Raw genomic sequence first — 21,034 nt, 5'->3', positions numbered from 1 at the left:
GATAATACACTTGCAAGATAGGCGAACTGACCACATTCAATTGAGTATTGTCAATAGTGATCGATGGTCTAACGTGTCATTCCAGGAGCTGGTTGATGCATTACTTAAATCTTCTTCAGTAGGCCCGTAGCTACTAATGGAAGCTGCAAATCTATCCATCACTAACTGACGGTCCTCTTCGGAATGTGCCACAAGGGCGCCGTCATAAGCATACAAAAATTCTTGTATAATTTGTTTGGAGACTTTAGTCAATGCTCACAGACTCAATAGATCGAACAATTTCCCCGTTGTGCGGATTTATATCCCAAATCCTACCTGAAGGTCCCTCTTGCGTAGCCGCATAAAAGAGTGAGAATAGAGCAAGACCCAGGTCACATCCTTGCTTCACACCATTCAAAACAGGGAACCATTTGCACATAGTACCGTCAATATACACTCTGCCACGTATCCCACCGTGGAACAGTTTCAGAATCAACAAGAACTTCCTTGGAAAACCCAATTTCCTCATAATTCTCTAGTGTCCTGGCTGACAGCAACGGAAACTTTGATTAAGTCAGCAAATGCCATATGTAGGTCTTGATTTTGCTGCCTGCACTTCTCCAGAATTTGGCGGAGACCAAAGATCATGTCCCTGATCATTCAGCTAACCCTGTTGCCACATTGTGATTCCTAAACGTCCTGTCCACTATAATCAGGAGCAGGCAATGAAGAAGAGTCCGACTGAATCTTACCACTTAGAGATAGAAGCGAGATGCCCCGATAGTTACCGCAGTCAGACTTCTCTCATTTGTACTTAAGATATCTTGATGATGATTGCATCCTTTAGGTCCTATGGGACCTTTTCCTCTCTCCAGATTAGACAGAACAGGTTGTGCAGGTACTCAATAAAAGCTCTACATCCAATCTTGTAAATCTCACCAGGATTGCCATCAAGGCTTTTTGCCAGTCTTCATAGATGGCCTCTATTTCCCCAAAGGTTGGTGGAGCATCCAAGATATCCCGCAAGATGCCACTGTTGATGTGGTCCAATGCTTCCGCAGCAAAAGACAACAGCAACTCCTCAAAGTGCTTTATGTTTTGTTGGCGTATTGGCTCTCGATCCATTATCAATCATCCACCATCTCTGCTCTTTACTGATACCACCATATCGTGATGTGGGCCATAAATTGGGCCTTTAATTCTGTGCAGAACTGTCTCGTGTGATGCCTGTTAGTATGTATCTGCAACTCCACAGCCTTAGCTTCTGACCATTTACCTTGCATTTGCCATAGTTTGATCTGATTGTCACGGCAAAGGTTTCTATAATCTTCTTTGTCATTGAACTGGGGTCAGCAAGTAGATTTTGATGCGCTCTTGTCTTCCTATCAAGAGTAAGATGGATTCATTATTCTCACTAAACCAATCAAGATTCAAACATTTACAATGTTTGACATTTTGGCATTTTAATAAAATAACTTGACTCCTATCACAGCACTTTAATGAGGACATAGTGGATGTGAATTTTTTTTTTACCACTTTAGATTTCTGAAATTCTTCTCTTTTGAGGATCAGGTGTTGCATTTCAACTTGATTGTTGCTGAATCTGTTCTATGAAGTAGAAGGAGGCATACAGGCTAACAGTTCTATGTTCATGCTATACTATTTTGAGTTTTTACAGTTATTTATTTTGAGTCCCTTTTGTGTCGTGTGTGTGTGTGTGTGTGTGTGTGTGTGTACATACATAGACATTAAAATGTAATAATCCATATAATGAAGAAAATCCACTCGTATGTACAGTTACACAATACCTGTTTAGCTCTAATCTCATTTGTTTTGTTACAATATTATTTTAAGAGTAGTTTATCTGACTGTTTAAGCAAAATGCAAATTAGAAAGTATTATGGGAGTAATGTTATCTATTGCCAGTTTTGAAGTGCTGTATATTTATTAGCGTGGAGACATTTGTCTTGGAAAAGAACCAGCCTGAAGGATGTGTGGTAATTTATATTGATTAAAATTTTGTCTTTAGAAATGGGAGAATGATTCCATTAATTTGCCTGTGGGAGGAAAGCTGCATTTCCATTGATCATACCTTAAAGAAATTGCAACATTTAGTGCAATAATGTGCGCTTGGAAAGATTTCCAGTTGACTGTATTGCTTTCGTACACAGACCTGATTATGTGTTACATTTTGAATGACATTGTGCACTTGTTTACAGTGCATACATACATGGTCATCTTAGATTACAGAACAGCATCACTAACATTATTCTGCTTCAACATTGAAAGTATATTCTGCATAAATTCAGATTTTTTTAGGCCCTATTTCTGTCCTTTTTTAAAATTCTAATGCAATACAATAGTAAATGGATTTGTAAATGCCAATATTATCTGATTTCTTCCCTCCTGCCCCACACTGCTTCTCTTTCTCCTTACCCCACCTCCCAATTTATATTACAACACCAGACACTAGCTCCCATGTCCTGCAGAAACTGTCCCATTTTTACTGTGGAATGATTTCTATAGCAACGGTTCCAATAGTTGGTTAGCACTTAGTTGGTGGTGCTCCTTTCTCATTGACTTTTCTTTTTATTAGTTCATGGGATGTGGGCGTCGCTGGCAAGGCCAACATTTATTGCCCATCCCTAATTGCCCTGGAGAAGGTAGTGGTGAGCCGTCGCCTTGAACCGATGCAGTCCGTGTGGTGAAGGTTCTCCCACAGTGCTGTTAGGTAGGGGGTTCCAGGATTTTGACCCAACGGCGATATACTTCCAAGTCGGGATGGTGTGTGACTTGAAGGGGAACGTGCAGGTGGTGTTGTTCCCATGTGCCTGCTGCCCTTGTCCTTCTAGGTGGTAGAGGTCGCGGGTTTGGGAGGTGCTGCCGAAGAAGCCTTGGCGAGTTGCTGCAGTGCATCCTCTGGATGGTACACACTGCAGCCACTGTGCGCTGGTGGTGAAGGGAGTGAATGTTTAGGGTGGTGGATGGGGTGCCGATCAAGTGCCCTGCTTTGTCCTGGATGGTGTCGAGCTTCTTGATTGTTGTTGGAGCTGCATTCATCCAAGCAAGTGGAGAGTGTTCCATCACACTTTTTTTTTTATTCGTTCATGGGATGTGGACGTCGCTGGCGAGGCCAGCATTTATTGCCCATCCCTAATTGCCCTGGAGAATGTGGTGGTGAGCCGTCTTGAACCGCTGCAGTTTGTGTTGTGAAGGTTCTCCCACAGTGCTGTCAAGAAGGGAGTTCCAGGATTTTGACTCAGTGACGATGAAGGAACACTCCCGACTTGTGCCTTGTAGATGGTGGAAAGGCTTTGGGGAGTCAGGAGGTGAGTTGCTCGCCGCAGAATACCCAGCCTCTGACCTGCTGTTGTAGCCACGGTAGTTCTGTGGCTGGTCCAGGTAAGTTTCTCGTCATTGGTGACCCCCGCCCCCAGGATGTTGTTGGTGGGGACTTCGGTGATGGTAATGCCGTTGAATGTCAAGGGGAGGTGGTTAGACTCTTGTTGGAGACGGTCATTGCCTGGCACTTGTCTGGCGCAAATGTTACTTGCCACTTATTAGCCCAATCCTGGATGTTGTCCAGGTCTCGCTGCATGCGGGCACAGACTGCTTCATTATTTGAGGGGTTGCGAATGGAACTGAACACTGTGCAATCGTCAGCGAATATCCCCATTTCTGACCTTATGATGGAGGGAAGGTCATTGATGAAGCAGCTGAAGATGGTTGGGCCAAGGACACTGCCCTGAGGAATTCCTGGAGCTGCGATGATTGGCCTCCAACAACCACTACCATCTTCCTTTGTGCTAGGTACGACTCCAGCCACTGGAGAGTTTTCCCACTTGGCAGCTAGTGATTATAAACCACCTTACTGATCTGTACAGAGCACATGAGAACCCTTCAATTGCCCCCACCCAAAGGTGACCATTCAAAACCAACCAGACAATGTCTGCCAGCAACCCCTTTTGTGTTTGTTGCATCCTCAGAAAATTCCAATAAGTTTGCTGCATGAAACCTGCCTTTTGCAAACCCATGCTGGCTTGAATTTATTGACGTTACTTTTATTTGAAGCTCGAGTTGCATCCTTCAGTAGACTCCAGGGCTTTATCCTACCATATATCACAAGATAATAATGGAGCAAGAAGGCTATTTGACCCATCTAAATTCATCCATCCAGAAAGATCATAACTCAAACATTTGAAATGAGGTATTAGCCTCCTGCCTCTTCACTACCCTGCCTTCAATGCATGAATGTCTTCCATAAGAAGCCTTATAATTTAGTCATGCTTCTAAACTGAGGGTGAGCATTTTAGTTAAGTCTAAATGTCACTGCTGGACCAATATGTACTCTTAAATTAAATTGCCAGAGAATGTTGACATAATCCCATCCCAACTTAAAGCACTACTTGCTCAATACTCATTTACCTTTTGTATTGTGACTTGAGATGCTGCTTGCCAGTTCAACACCAGGAACATAACGCCTTTGAATGTGAACACCAGTTAAAACGATGAACGCGTCCAAATTTGAACTGTCCCCCAATTGGAGAAAATGCAGCTATATTTGAATAATCCTATTCAGGATCTATCTGTCTAGTTCGCTGGTCTTCCCTGCTTATTAGTTTATCGACCTGATACATGTGATTTGTGAGTACCCACGTGAAATTAGGCTTTTTGCATTCTGCAAGAGGCGTAAACCACACATTAATTAGATTGCCACAATTGAATTATATTGCAAAACTACTGCATTTTGTGCAGTAGAGACAGAAAATGGCCCAAAACATTTAATAGGGAATGAATTGTATTGTGCAGCTACTTTTGTATGCTATTGGGAAACAACAAATTACATGGATCAATATGTTAAAAGTATTTTGATATACTGATTTACAATAAGATAATTAAACAGTTTGATTTTATATAATCTAGTAAACTGACCAGGGTAAAAAAAAACATTTTGTCGACAAAGTTCACTGAATACTCGGTTGACTTTTGTTTTTAAATTTCTTTTCCAGCTTTTGTCAGAGGTGATAAGCCCAAGATGTTCAAGGGTCTGCAGATCAAGGTAACTTTTTTTTTAACTTGTGTGGATATGACAGTCTATCCTTTAAGAATGGCTCACCTTTTATCAAGATAGAATTGTCTCGGGTTGCCACAACAAAATGTTCTGTTTTTATCATTTATCAGCCAACAAGTCAGCCTCCTGCAACCAGTCCTTAATCAAAGGCCAGCAGTAGGAGGAATGGTCATTCATCTTTCTTAAACTCAGGGCCACAGTGTGGTTTCTGTAAACAGCGGCTATTAATTTGCACAGGACTTCTGTTAACTTTTCAACTGGTACCTAATTAGCAAGAGGGGACTTGACTGGGTAAACATGAACAACAAACTGAGCTGCCAGTGAGTGTCATTGTGGGAGTTCAGCAAACTCTCCTTCAACTTGAGACTACTGTAAAATCACTGTTGTGTGTTTGATTCCTCACAATGAATAGTTTCTTTCCACTGCCAGTTCTTCAATTCTTGGTCATGGTTGCAAATGTCAGGATTTTTGGTGAAAGTCACAAATAAACACGTATACAAAAGGAATATTTAATTTTCTAACATTGCTGTGTGGTGACAGCAGCAAACAACAATTAAAATCTGTCTAACCTATTGCAAAATGTCACATTTGAAAATATTTATTAGAAGGCCAAATGTGTACACTTTTATATTTTAACAGATGTGAAGAGGTCAGATAGGAGTATGTGCAAATGAAAGCTTTGTGCTATGTAATTACTGCTTCTCTGCAGAAATCCTATCCTTGAGTCTCAAGAAGGTCAAGAACTATGAACTGTGACTCATGGAATCATACAGCACAGCAGGAGGCCATTCAGTCCATCATACCTGTGCCGGCTCTAAAAGAGCTGTCCAATTAATCCCACTTCCCTGCTCTTTCCCCATAGCCCTGCAATTTTTTCCTTTTTCTAAGTATATATCCACTTCCCTTTTGAAACTGCTTCTACCACCCTTTCAGGCAGTGCATTCCAGATAATAATAACTCACTGCGTAAATAAATGTCTCCTCATCTCCCTCCTGACTTTTTTTGTCAATTATCTTAAATCTGTGTCCTCTGATTACTGATGCTCCTGCCAGTGGAAACAGTTTCTCCCTATCCACTCTTATCAAAACCCCTCATAATTTTGAACACCTCTATTAAATCTCCCCTTAACCCGCTCTGCTCTAAGGAGAACAAACCCAGCTTCTCTAGTCTCTCTACATAACTGAAGTCTCTCATCCCTGGTACCATTCTCCTCTGCACCCTCTCCAAGGCCTTGACATCCTTCCTAATTGGACATAATACTCTAGCTGAGGTCTAATCATTGATTTATAAATTTATGAACTCGTAGATCAATATCTACTTTGAACTGCTACAGTAAGGAGCAAATATTCTGACACCCTGCCTAAACAATGTGATCACAGACAATCCACCCTGATCAAATCTAAATCTGTCACAAAGCCTTGGCCAGTTATGTTCAATGGCCCAGTCTCTTGGTGCTTCTCTGCAGGACTTGGACCTTGGTGACCAAAACCGAATGCAGTATTTCAGATGTAACCTGACCAAAGAACTATGTGGCCTCAGACTTGTACTCTGCTTATCTGAAAATATGGTGCATCATTCATTTTGCGCTGTTAAGTGCTGCTCAGCAATGACTGGACATGGTCATTGTTGAGTCTATATCTTTCAGCCTCATCCCTTGCTGGATCAACTGTTGTATTTAATTTTATCTTCTGTAGTTTTATCCACTTGCAAATATTGTCTTTGCCTTTCTGTAATTCCTCAGCTGCTCAGACAGATTCTACACGTCCTACTGTTTGCCCCCACCGCGGCACTTTGTATCGTCTGCAAATTTAATACACTTACTTTCTGTTTCTGAATGCAGATCAGAAACTGCCGGGGCCCCAGCATTGATCCCTGGGGCACACCACTCAATACATCTCCCTATCTAGTACCTGCTGCTTCCTCTCTCTCTCAGCCAGTTCCTTATCCACCTTCAAGTTTTACGTAAGACACCACTGCCTTAAGCAAGTGAAAATTTATGGAAGGCATTTTCAAGTTTAGATATATTGTATCACAAGGCTTTCCAACATCCACTTGGGATGTCATTTCCTCAAAAAAGACAAGAACCGTGGCCAGGCAAGAGGCAATAAATGTTGAACGACATAACCAGAGCAGTAGAATATAAGACACATGAACTTGTCATCAAAGTGTACAGTGTTCTGGTCATTGACTATAGTTCTGGTTGCTGAGACAATGAAGGCAGAGAAGCAGAGAAGAAAAGAGCCACAAAGCTGATCCCTAGCTCCGAGCTAAGAGGAAAGTTCCATCTTTGCCCCTCTGTCTATTTTGCACGTTGCTGTATTACGCCCATTGGTTTCATGGGAACATAAGAAATAGGAGCAGGACTAGGCCATACAGCCCCTCGAGTCTGTTCTGCCATTCAGTATCATGGCTGATCATCTACATCAACTCCACTTTCCCGCCCTATCCCCAGATCCCTGGATTGCCTTAGTGTCCAAATATCCATCGATCTAAGTCTTGAATATATTCAACGACTGAGCATCCACAGCCCTCTGGGGTGGAGATTTCCAAAGATTCACAACTTTGAGTGAAGAAACTTTTCCTCATCTCGGTCCTAAATAGCCGACCCCTTATCTTAAGACTATGTCCTCTAGTTCTAGACTCGCCAGGCAGGGGAAACAGCCTCTTAGCATCTACCCTGTCAAGCCCTCATCTTCTCCTTACAGGCTTTGTAGACTTTTATTTTTTACTTTGTGTTCTCTGCATTGTCTCAATAATCCATTTACTCACATTTGTTTAATCTATACTTACTAGTCTTTGGCATATAATTATCCTGTCTGCTGACTGGACATTTTTGTATGTTAAAGGTGCTATATAAATGCAAGTTGCAGTTGCATTGATTTGTTTAAGCACTTCCTTCAGTACTTTGATGTACGATAGTTGAACCCTGATTTACATTATTGGTTTATTCCAGATCATGTCCCATTTAATGATATAGACAATAGCAACCATAACATTTAAATTAGACATGGACTGTAGTAAACCAAAATTGTAAATCAGTCATTGTTGTCTAGGGTTGCCACTGCTTCCAATCCCAGTGTCCTATCTGGGTTACTTTCTGAACACACTTGAGTCTTGCATGTTTCGGAGATCGCTATAATAAAATAGTTCCCTGTTGCCACAACACTACAAGTTCAGTCATCTTGCTACAAATGCTCCTAGCCATTCTATATGTGCACCTTAATCAGTCTCCCTTATCCTTCACAACATTCCTTTCCTTATCTGATCTTTTTGCTGTTGATTTCCTTTCCTTCTGGTCTGTTTGGTTTATCCCTCTCTCTTGATTCACTAGTTTAAATCTCCTCTAGTGTCCTAATTGCCCTCTCTGCAATGTAATCTAAACAATAAAGTTCACAATTGAGTGTCGGAACAGAGATATCTAGGAGTATAGCTACAGATCCTTAAAAGTAATTTTGCATGTGGAAAAAGCCATGAAAACCTCAGTTGGGCCAAACAGCCTGTTTCTATGCTGAATTTTTACAAGATATTGTTTACTCCATTAAAGAAAGGATATTGGAGCCATAGAAAAAAGTCAGTGTAAATTAACTGCATGATGAGGTTAAAAGGATATAGTTATGATGGGAAATTTCAAAATTTAGGACTGTTCACTGGAGCAAAGAAGGTTGAGGGAGAAGCTAAAAGTATACAAAAGCTAGATGGGGTAAATAGTGAAAGATCAGTGAATCAGTAACAAGAGAAGATCAACTTGAAATTAGTACTAAAAACGTAAAAGAAGTTAGAAAACTTTTTTTTTCTCCAAAGGTTATTAAAATATGGATTGTATTACTGCAAACAATTATTAAAGCAGCCAATCACAGATGTTAAGAGGAAAGTAGATAAGCAACTGAAGAAACCTATTAAAGGATACTGGAAAAGAGCAGGAAAATGGGATTAAATAGATGGTAAGATATGGAGCCAGCACAGGCATGGAAGGGCTGCCTCCGTATTTAAATTTCTATGATTGTATAACTCCTAAGTATGCAACAGAAAAGTTTCCTTGAGCCAATGTGTGAGATCGGGTGGGATTGTGGCAAAGAGGCAATGATAGCAGGAAGGAAGGGCTCTTGTACCCTGGAATAGGACTCTGCCTTGTGATGGGCAAATCTCTTCCCACAGCCCCTTGCATGAGCATTAAGCAGTTGGTGACCAGCAACCCTGGTACGTGGCATTGGGGTTGGATATTCTAGTATGTCAAAGAAGTTGGGACATTGCAAGCTGTCCTGCATGGGTTCTTTCACCATATTGAGGGTGCATGTCTGTCGTCTTAACGGTGAGCAGAATCTGGGTAGTGCAATGTGTTAGCCACTGGCCTTTCTCCCCTGAGACCTGGTTTAAATCCAACCAGATTAATGGGATGAAATTCTTCTGTGTGGCTGTAAAGGTCTTGTGTGAAATGAGTTTGGGCAGTCTTAATCCACTTTGCAGTAGGCATGGACCTTTAGCACAAAACTGTCCCTAATTGGGAATTAATTGGCAATTTCACTGAGGCTACTGGGTGGCTGGTATGGGAAATCGTGCTGTAGGGGTGTTCCTGTTGTTGAGGCTGAAGTACAGAGAGAATGTTTTACACTGCATCTACAGCTGACCTGATGTTAACACGGGATACCTGAAATGATCAGACTTCCATCCTTCAGCATGAGCCACTCTCACCTTGTTAAGCACAAAAGAAATTATCAAAAAAAACTGATGAGAAAATTCCAACTTGGGACAATAGTCACTAGAAGATATCTGGTGCCATTTTTTTTAAAAACTATGACTACTTCATTTCCATGGAGTGGCCCTTGCACTACATCCTTTTCTAGTCTGCATCTTGCTGTCCACGTGCTTCATTGGAGGTTGGTATGGAGAGCCGCTTATTGACTCCTTTCTCAATCTTCAATTCTTCTCTAATTATCCTCTTGTGTGTGCAATCGCCTCCGCCATCACTTCCCCATCCCAGTGGAACTCTCCTTTTATGGCATTGTTCTGATCTTCCCACTACATTTTATTCTGGATTGATCGCGACCGTAAGCACATATCGCAGCTTGTGGTGGTTTATTTTGGGCCCTCCGGAGGTAGGGCTGTATTTGTAGATCTAAGTACAGATTTTGTAAGTTCTGGTACTAGATGTTCTAGTTACCTCCTCTTCTCTCTCCAAAACTGTTTCCAGTCTCCGTTCTTTTGTCCTTGCCTCTCATGAGAAGCTGTGGGTTGGTGGGGGGGAAAACGCCCAAGATGTGTCTTTCTGATGAGGAATGAGGAAAGCTTTGGTTCTGTGGCCCTTTTGGATAGTTATTGGAAATCATTTGACACAATTTTGCATAGGATTTGCTTCATGCTGTTACAGTTGAATCAGTTATATCCAGGGGCCTTGAAGGATTTCTTAAAGGAATTGTTTATGATTCAGGCTTTATGATTTTGCTCACAAGTCAGCTGCCATAGACTAGTCGGCACTTCCTATGAGCTAATTTGAGACTTTATGCGCAAAATAATCTGAGATGGCGTACCTTGGGTAAATGAAAAACCCGTGCATTGTCTTCAGAATATACATAGGCTTTCCTGTATCAATTAGGAACGCTATTACTATCAGTCATGTCAGATATTTCTGAAACAGACTAAACTATTGAACAAGTTAATTCAATCATTTATAGAAGCAAGCAGTGAGATTGAGTTGTTGAAGTCGATCCAAATGAAACAGCTGCTTTGAATCAGGTTCCAAAGCTTTACTTAAACTTGCCCTGGTTCCAAAATTTATAAAACATCTCAATTCCCATATCCGAGTTAGCACTCTCATTTTGGACCAATGCCAATGGTACGATGTTTTTACATGAAGTCTGACATTTCACTGCATAGTCCAACGGTCTCGGTAGTCATTTGACTGGTGAAGTACCAAATTTGCATTTATATAGCGCCCACCACAACCTTGGGCCGTCTCAAAGCACTTCACAACCAATGAAATACTTTTTGAAGTGTAGTCACTTTTTTGTAATGTAGAGAAACTCGGCACCCAATTTGCGCACAGCAAGGTCCCACAAACAGCAGTGAGATAAATGACCAGATAATCTGTATTAGTTGTGGGATAAATATTTGCTAGGGCATTGGGAGAACTCCCCTGCTCTTCGAATAGTGCAGTGGGATCTTTTGTGCCCACCTAAGAGGGAAGACAGGGCCTCGGTTTAACGTCTTGTCCGAAAGTCGGCTCTTCCGACAGTGCAACAATCCCTCTGTACTGCACTCAATGTCAGTCTGGACTGGGGCTTGAACCCATGATTTTCTGACACTGGTGAGTGTGCTATCAGAGAAGATGGACACTGAAGCAGAAATTCAGTATATGCACAACATTATACATATTCTCGAGCTTGAATTGAGACACTAATGTCAAAAGTATCTTTCACAATTAGGTAAAGATTGCCCTCGAGAAGGTGATGGTGAGCCGCCTTCTTGAACCGCTGTAGTCCATGTGGTGACTGTTCTCCCACAGTGCTGTTAGGAAGGGAGTTCCAAGATTTTGACCCAGCGACAATGAAGGAACGGTGATATATTTCCACGTCGGGATGGTGTGTGACTTGGAGGGGAACGTGCAGGTGGTGTTGTTCCCATGTACCTGCTGCTCTTGTCCTTCTAGATGGTAGAGGTCGCAGGTTTGGGAGGTGCTGTTGAAGAAGCCTTGGCGCGTTGCTGCAGTGCATCCTGTGGATGGTACACACTGCAGCCACAGTGCGCCGGTGGTGAAGGGAGTAAATGTTTAGGGTGGTGGATGGGGTGCCAATCAAGCGGGCTGCTTTATCTTGGATGGTGTCGAGCTTCTTGAGTGTCGTTGGAGCTGCACTCATCCAAGCAAGTGGAGAGTATTCCATCACACTCCTGACTTGTGCCTTGTAGATGGTGGAAAGGCTCTGGGGAGTCAGGAGGTGAGTCACGTGCCGCAGAATACCCAGCCTCTAACCTGCTCTCATAGCCACAGTATTTATATGGCTGGTCCAGTTAAGTTTCTGGTCAATGGTGACCCCCAGGATGTTGATGGATGGAATAGGTATGCCCAGCTGAAATACGAGTAAGATCCACTCCTTTGTTCAATTCCCTACTCCAGTTTTATAGATAGAAACAGGACCCTATATGGGATGTTATATGGATCTCTATTTATTGGTTACACTATTTGTAAATCTTTTATATTTTCCTCTAAAATGCATTGATTTTTTTTTGTGCGAATGCAAAGTAATGTTTATATTTTTTTTAAAGTAGCCCATAAAATTACACACAAGAACTACATTTTAAATAAATTTGTTTGAGCAGGACCCTCGTGCCAAAAAGATGAGGTCTACTACAATGGGCAAATGTGCCCACTTATCCTTTTTACCCCCTCCACCCGGATGCCACTAAAGTCCAAATGTGAAGCTCCACAACATGACTGGTGGAATTGGCAGGCCAGTTGATTGCACAAAACACGTACCTAATGAGGCTGATCCCCATTATAATTTCAGATACTGAAGTGCATGAAGCATACTTTGGGGAAAACTAATATCCCATGAATACCTAGCCATAATACAGGATATTGACTGCAAACATTTAAACTTCCCCTGTGATTGTAGCAATTCTATTCTAAATCTTTCTACCAACAAAATTGTTTTTTTAAATCGATACTATAAAACCTTTACATTATTGTAGTGCCGTTGACTGCACAGAACCTGTGTGTCGGGTGTTGGCATTACTATATACTGCTAAAGGAAAAAATTGCAGGGCCATGGGGAAAGAGCGGGTGGGGACTGGGACTAATTGGATAGCTTTTTCAAAGAGCCAGCACAGGCATGATGGGCCGAAACGCCTCCTTCTGTGCTGCAAGATTCTATACTAAATAAAACGTGCCAGACCCCATTTCAGCCAGTGGAAGCAAAGACCACTTTTAGACTCTGGATCTGGTACCAGGACTCTAACCTTCCACCATTGCCTTCTAAACTCACTGAACTGGTCCAGCCCTTTGGCATGCCAAGTCACGATGCAGACATGTTTGATGCATTGTACCACTCAGCATCTGCTCACGGGCTCCCAATCTGGATTGATTTTTTTTTAAATTGAAGCATCTTCCACACTGAAGTACCTCCACTCTCCTGTAGGCCAATTGGGAGCACATTCGGCAAATGACAGGCTTACAGGGGAGCAGAGGCATAGTACAACATAAAGGCGGGAGACTGATGCACAGTGATCGGTTTGGGAGCAAAGGTACTGCAAATGTAAAAGCACTTTGAGACATCACGTCCTCAAATGATAGGATTTAGCACCTAATGCCCAAAATGGGAATCCGTAGGAGTACTCATTACCCTTCTTTTGTGTAGCTGGTTGGGGGGCAAGGGGCACAATGTGTCTTAGCATAAACTATCAGGGTCCTCCACAGGCCACCCATAGTCACTCACTGATTTTCAAATTCTTGTCACATCTGTGGTGTATTGAAGACATAATGTAATGTGTTTATGTATAACCTCATGGTGTTCTGCATATATGTAATTCTTTTAAGAGAAACTTATTAAAAAATGCAGGAATTGGATTATCACCATGATTAGTGGGAGTACAGACTGCAGTGGAACAATGGGCCCTAACCAATTCCATATATTTAGTGATGTAATTTTCAAAATGTAGAAAATTGCAGATGAGAAAAATTGTAGAAGTTCCTTCCACTGCAACTCTTACATTGTTATTGTTTTTTTTGAATTTGAGATGCTTGGAATTTTCCCACTCTTTTTCAATCTTAGTGCAGCGTTAAGGTTTTCTGAAGCTCAGCGGCATTGGTATAAATTAGCAGCCTTCTGCACAAATTCTGGGTATGGTTAATGAGTTAATTAGCTCTTCTCCCAATGCCTTAAGTTCACCCATCCTGTGCTGTCAAGGGTGCAGAAGTAAAGTTACCATATTGACCTGGATATTCCTCTTCATTTTATGTGGAGTATTCGTGTTTCCTGACTCCCACAGTTATTATCTGACTTTAAAAGTGACTGCGGACTTAAATAAATGGTGGCCATGGCGCCAGTGCCTTGTGTAAATAGAAGTTGGAAAAATTGGTCTTGGGGCTTCACAAACAAGCTGCTTCACCTCGTTCTATATCACAGAAGTCCGGTATGCACATTTAATTGCAGAGTTTCTCAAATGTAATTTCTGTGCGCCTTGTGTTTTATAAGATAAAATGGAAGCCAGTCTACTTGATATACACTGAGCAACCCCTTTGGTATTTAATCATAGTGTGGCATTTACTAGTAAACCACTATTTAAAATTTTTTTTTTCCATTATTAGAAATCGCTTCAGTAATTATAACTTGAACAATAATACCTGCTACCAGTTTGGCTGGAGCAAGGAGGAGGAACTTAAAGCACATAAATTGCTGTGGTGTTGAATTGAAGAAGCTGGCACAGCAAGATAACACTAATTATTGCGGTAAAAAGCAGTTGGCTAGAGCTGTCATGAAGAAATTGTTGCTGAATAGCAGTACAGACTCCATTTAAGATGCTGGTTTCTCATTTCAGCAATCAGTAAATTTAGAAACCAATACTATTTTCATAAAATAGCTTTTTTTTCTTGGGAGAAAATATTTGTATAACATTTTATCTGTATCTTCTCCCTTGTAGAAGCAGCAGTAGAAAAATGAATACAAGCACACATTTATGCAGTGGCCTGTTGACCAACTGCAATTAATTTTGAATAGAATCATACAGCATAGAAGGAGGCCTTTCTGCCCTTCATGCCTGTGCCGACTCTTTGAAAGAGCTACGCAATTAGTCCCACTCCCCTGCTTTTTCCCCTTAGCCCTGCAAATGTTTCCTTTTCAAGTATATATCCACTTCCCTTTTGAAAGTTACTGTTGAATCTGCATCCACCACCCTTTCAAGCAATGTATTCCAGATCATCATAACGTGCTGAGTTTTTTTTTAAATGTAAACATCAAACATCTCTTTTTCCCCCCCCCCCCCCACCCTGGATTTTTTGCCAATTATCTTTAATGTGTGTCCTCTGGTTATCAACCCTCCTGCCAGTGGAAACAGTTTCTCCCTATCTACTCTACCAAAACCCCTCATAATTTTGAACACCACTAATAAATCTTAACCTTCCTTGCTCTAGGGAGAACTATCCCAGCTTCTCTAGAGTCTCCACATAAGCAAATTCCCTCAACTCCTGTCACCATTATAGTAAATGTCCTCTGCACCCTCTCCAAGGCCTTGACATCCTTTCTACAGTGTGGTGCCCACAATTGGACATAATACTCCAGCTGTGGTCTAAACAGTGATTTATAAATAATAGGAAAAAAAATAGCATTTTGTGTAGGCCAGTTTAAAGCTGTTATTTACAGTACATAACTTAAGTTACCTATTCTGTTCTTTTGTTTTCCTAGTATGTGCGTGGCTCTGACCCAGTGCTAAAGCTGTTGGATGACAAAGGGAACATTGCAGAAGAGTTGAGCATTCTCAAATGGAACACGGATAGTGTGGAAGAATTCCTCAGTGAAAAGTTAGAACGTTTATAACTTACATAGTACAATTGTTCTTGCAGTTTGCCAAGTTGGCATTTGTATACAGTACCCTGCTAATATCTGGAAAACTCCCATGTCATACCAGTAAATGTGATGGTGTAAATTAATCAACAGTATATATCATGTCAAATTTTGCAGTGCTCTGAACTGTTGGTATATAGGTTCATTACCATAACTATCAATAGAATTATTAGGAATTGGCTAGTTGTCCGTTTAGTCACACCACATCACCATTTTATGATTGAAAATGTTGTTTTTCTTTGAAACAAATCTGGATGTACTGTATAATTTCATTACTTTAAGTCCATTATAAAATTTTCTATTGAAATTAGATGGCTTTTGTTGGTCATACTTTATGGATGGTGCCTGCTATTTACTGCGGTAGATGTGATGCATTAAGGAGTTACACTTTTGTGAAGGCTACACAGGAAACCATTTAAGGATATGTATAGCATGATGTCTTGTGCACTTACTGGTGTTTTTGCTCTGCTGTAGTAGAAGTGGGTTAGAAAGATGGCATTGTTTGAATTTGGAACAATAAAAGTTATTTCTGAAGCATTGTGTTTGGAATTTCTTTTGTTAATGGACGTTGCCTATTAACGTTGCTCTTGCCGTGCTAAATTGTTCTGAATTTTTTTTTCTCTAGCTGTATTTGACTACAATTTGGCACAAGAGAATTAACTGACGAAATGTCCAGACAACTACTATTATGCATTCAACATGAGACACCAGTATTTCTGCATGTTGTGCTCCATTTACCTAGGTGGCCAAAATTCATGTGGCTCATATTATTGTACTTGGAGCATGGAGACTGATCAATAATGCAACAAACTGCTCTTCAAGTCCTGATGTCAAACATTAAGAATGTAAGCTTTCTGAGGTTTATACAACAGCTTGTTTAACAAGGTGGCAGAGATACCTAATGAGTGTTTGGAGTGCCAAGACTTAAATCTCAACAGTTTCAGTATTAAGACCTTCACTTAAAAAATAATTGTTCTTCGTTCACGCTTCTTGTATATACCTGAGCGGATTCAGTGCATAGAAGTAGCAGAATCTAACTGCTTGCCTATTCTGTGTGCTTTGGAACATCTTACAACAACTCTACGATCTCGTCCATGACCTTCCCTTTCCTATAAGCGGTTTAGCTACTGTTTGATTTCTGCATTTGTTCTTTCTCCTCGCAAGTTCTCTTTCTACCATCACTTACATCGGTCATCTTATTACACATAGTTTCAAAAGAGTTTGGTAGGGAATTGGTTAGGAGGTAGGAGACAGAGAGAAGGGATAACTAGCATGTACTCCAATTGGCAGGGTATGAGTAGTGGTGGCCCCCAGGGATCTCTACTTGGGCCTCAGCTTTTCACTATATTTATAAATGACTTGGATATGTGGTCTCCATTCCTTCATCTAAGTTTGCTGACACCAAGTTAGGTGTAGATGGGAGCGGAAAGTTGGAAAGGGACATTAATTCATTGAGTGGGCAAAACTGTGGCAGATGGAATTCAATGTGGACCTACGACAAATCAGAGGATTTTCTAAATGGCGAGAAGCTAGGAGGAGCAGAGAGATTTAGGGGTCCAAGTACAGAAATCACAAAGCTAGCGGACAGGTACGAAAAATAATTTAAAAAGCAAATGGAATGTTGGCCTTTATCTCGAGGGGTGGAAGTTATGTTGGTTATATAAATCTCTGGTTAGAACCCATTTACAGGACTGATTTCAATTCTGGGCACCACACCTCAGGAAGGATGTATTAACCTTGGAAGGGGTGCAGTGCAGATTCACCAGAATGATACCAGGTCTAAAATGGTCAAATTATGAGGACAGGTTGCACAGACTAGGCTTGTATTCCTTGTGATCTAATTGAGGTGTTTTAGATGATTAAAGGAGTTTGTAGGTGTAAGAATATTGAAAATAGGGAAAAATTGACATTTTTCTTAATGCTATTAACCATCATGCTCTGCAGGCCGTGCTACGTATTTTGCTGAGTATGCGGCTTATTTTACTGAATTGTAAACTGCTAACCTTTGACTAGTGACTGACCATTGTTGCCGTCATTGTGAGGCAAGGCAGCTATGCGGTAAGAGGAACAAATACCCAAAAAGACGAACAATAATCCAAAGATAACAACAAGACCAGGACAATGACTAGATAGCTAGATGACTGTGGTCAAACAAACTGGCCGCATTGAAAAACAGCCTGTGGTTAGATGAGTAATGTTAAAAATAAGCTGACCATCTTGAATTCTTTGAAAAACAACTTTGTTAATCTATAAGGGTGTTATGAATATTATTCCATATATGGTGTGAGGTTCCTGCCAGGGGGACATAAAAACCTAATGTCGTTTGAGCTCAACGCAGAGGAATCAGCAAAGACCACCCAACTGTCTAAAGAACACTTAGCTGTCTGAAGACAACACTGCTGTTAGAAGAACACCCGACTATCAGAAGACTGCCTCATTGTCGAAAAACTTGAAACAACCACATCGCCAACTTAATTATGACCTCTGCCCAAAGATCAAATGGGGTAATATTGTTTTGTTCTTTGTCTAAATATTTGATGCCTTTACATGTTTTATTTGACTCTTAATGAATGAGATATTAATTATCATTTGATGTCACGTCCGAATCTGTTACAAATTGGCGAGCCAGCCAGGAGGTAACTAATCAATGTTTCGTGTTGACATAAAATCAAACGCCTAAAAGAAACGTCGAAAACTTAATTACCTATTATATACAATGCATTAACTCCGAACACTTATTTTCAGACAAGTAAGAATTTATTAAAAGAAACTTGTATACAAGGGAAGAGTGCTCTAAAACAATGGTCAGAACAACCTCTTCACTGAACAAAGGAAACAGCTCATGTTTACACAGTTAATCAGCAACGCCCACCTGTCGTAGAATATGGGCGTATACGTACATTCTTTATTGGTTCAAGTGGTTAGTCAATCAAAATAGGGAACCCACCCTCTGGTTCCTCATGACTGCCTCGTGATGTTTGGACACAGGCCTGGGAAAGCAATTTTCCTTAATAAACAGTCTTTTTTATCAGTAGGTCTGTACCTAGTCTCAAGGCTATATGGTCATTCATTTCTGTTAGTCAGACAGTTATCAACATAAGCGAACAATAGTGCTTCTGTATGTCTTTGGTGAGAAACTAAAACAAGCTTTCTATTATATTCAGCTGGTCAGTTAATATGGTCAACTATCCATCATGCATTTCTTCCTTTTATGGTTTAAGGGTATTAGAAAGTTAATATGGTCGGGTATCTCTATGCATTTCCACAGAAAAAATGTTTTGTTATTAAGTCTGTTGATTTTTAAAGACACGGATTGTTCAAATTCCTGAAGTGGGATTTTGTTTAAGTGATCATGGCAAGTGTCTACAAAATGTTAGAAAAGAAACTAAAGGGGTCCAAGGAACCATTAGAATCAATCTCCAAAATTGTGGAGAAGGATGAGGCTTATGAGATGGCCATAGAATGGGTCAATGATTCTGGAATTACGAGGAAAATTGAGCCGCCAAGGGGCTATGGTGGCTGCTGTAACACAAGGAATCATGGGAGAAACAGAAGGTTGTAGCAACTTCTGTTTACAATGTCAAAAAATGGGTCATTGCGCCATAGACTGCCATAGTAATGTAGCGCATCCCCTCCCCTCCCCCCCCCGGCAGAGAAACAATGAGGGAAATCGTACCATGATTCCCTAAAAAACCAGGAGCGGTGGAAGAAAAATTAGATAAGTTAATAATCCTCCTGACTACCCAACAACAGAAACAGGCACAACAGTTCCAAGAACAGTTGAGAGTTAAGAGCAATAGTATATGTACAATGATCCAAGCGGGTGGGGATGGAGATGAGGTAGACAGGGAAAGGTTGGCAGAGGAGGCTTTGAACTATTAATCCCCAGACGAGCCAATGATGAGAATAAAGTAGATTGTGACGGCTTAGAAACGGAAGTCGCAGAAGTCAAAGCATGTTACAGAGTAAAAGACCAGAAGGGAGAGAGGCAGTCGTAGAGGTTCTAGAAAGTGAACCGAGAAAGAGACCAGAACTCCCGGCTGGTTCCCCAGTACCCCCTTTCCATTCGTTATACCTCATCCTTCCAGCAACGGAGGAGGAGGAGAAAACTTTTAAACAGGTGAGCCAATACAAGCCTGATAAATGGTCCTTCCCACATGAGATTTTAAATCGATACAAAATTAAGTAGGAAACATCAGAGATTGAAAATTCAGATCAGAGATAAAGGATTTAAAACTGGGTGAAAAGGGAAGATTCTGTCGATCCCACTGTTACAAGCTACTGGATTTGTCTTTAGTTTTTAGTGTACTGTCTCTTTAAGCATGTTGCACTCATGCTGCAGCTGGTTCCATTTCCTCTTTTTTTCCACAAAACTTGTAGTCCCAGTCGTTTAATATAAGCATTTCAATTGTTGTGTTTTCTAAGCATTGTACCACTGTTAAATGTACAAGAAGTCAAGAGGGTGGAGAATTATTATACAGCTACAGGACTATGTCTTATTTTATGTCTGTGAGATTTGAGATCCTTACCTAAGAAAGGATATACTTGCCATAGAGGGAGTGCAACGACTGTTCACCAGACTGATTCCTGGGATGACGGGATTGTCATATGAGGAGAGATTGAGTAGACTAGGCCTGTATTTTCTACAGTTTAGAAGAATGAGAAGTGATCTCATTGAAACATACAAAATTCTTACAGGGCTCAACAGGGTAGATGCAGGGAGGATGTTTCCCCTGGCTGGGGAGTCTAGAACCAGGGGTCACAGTCTCAGAATAAGGGGTAGGCCATTTAGGACTGAGATGAGGAAAAATTTCTTCACTCAGAAGGTGGTGAATCTTTGGAATTCTCTACCCCAGAGGGCTGTGGAGGCTCAGTCATTGAGTACATTCAAAACAGAGGTCGATAGATTTCTAGATATTAAAGGCATCAAGGGATATGGGGATGGTGCAGGAAAATGGCGTTGAGCTGGAAGATCAGCCATAACCATGTTGAATGGTGGAGCAGGCTCGAGAGGCCGGATGGCCTACTCCTGCTCCTATTTCTTATGTTCTTATCTAAATCGATTGTTTTCAATTCGGCAAAGTTTCTTTAAATTTAGTTGAAATCTGCCTGAGTATAGAATCACTAGAATGGCACAGGTTGCACCTGATATAGAGACGTGACACAAACGGGAGCTGCTGTGATGAAGCTGGCTCCGCCGCCTTTTCAGTCAGTACTGCAAAGAAGTTTTAAAATCATGTTGCCTTACAGAGTTAGTTCCACATTTAGGATGACTTTGACCCTGTGGGTCTACAGCCGTCCAACGGGGGAAGTTAGTCGATAGTAAAGTACAGTGTCCAAGACAACAGACAGATGAGACATCAGCTCAAGATTGTGCAGGGTGTTCTACTCCAAATCTCCAAAGAAACTGGAGGTGGAAGAAAGAATTCTTTAT

At 41.1% G+C, this 21,034-nt stretch overlaps 1 protein-coding gene across 1 annotated transcript in view; it reads left to right on the top strand.

Moving 5' to 3' along the window:
* selenof (selenoprotein F) overlaps positions 1-16,134 on the top strand; it is a 53,462-nt gene extending 37,328 nt beyond the window's left edge. Inside the window, exons 4-5 of the mRNA XM_067989876.1 lie at positions 4,989-5,038; positions 15,442-16,134. Of these exons, the coding sequence (XP_067845977.1) occupies positions 4,989-5,038; positions 15,442-15,573 (182 nt within the window). The 3' untranslated portion in view covers positions 15,574-16,134. The remainder of the gene's footprint in view (positions 1-4,988; positions 5,039-15,441) is intronic.
* The last annotated feature ends 4,900 nt before the right edge of the window (positions 16,135-21,034 follow it).

This window comes from Heptranchias perlo, chromosome 9, assembly GCF_035084215.1.
Source record: "Heptranchias perlo isolate sHepPer1 chromosome 9, sHepPer1.hap1, whole genome shotgun sequence".
Taxonomy (NCBI): Eukaryota; Metazoa; Chordata; class Chondrichthyes; order Hexanchiformes; family Hexanchidae; genus Heptranchias; species Heptranchias perlo.
The sequence above is the reverse complement of the archived record's forward strand: the minus strand, read 5'-3'. Positions and strand labels throughout refer to the sequence as shown.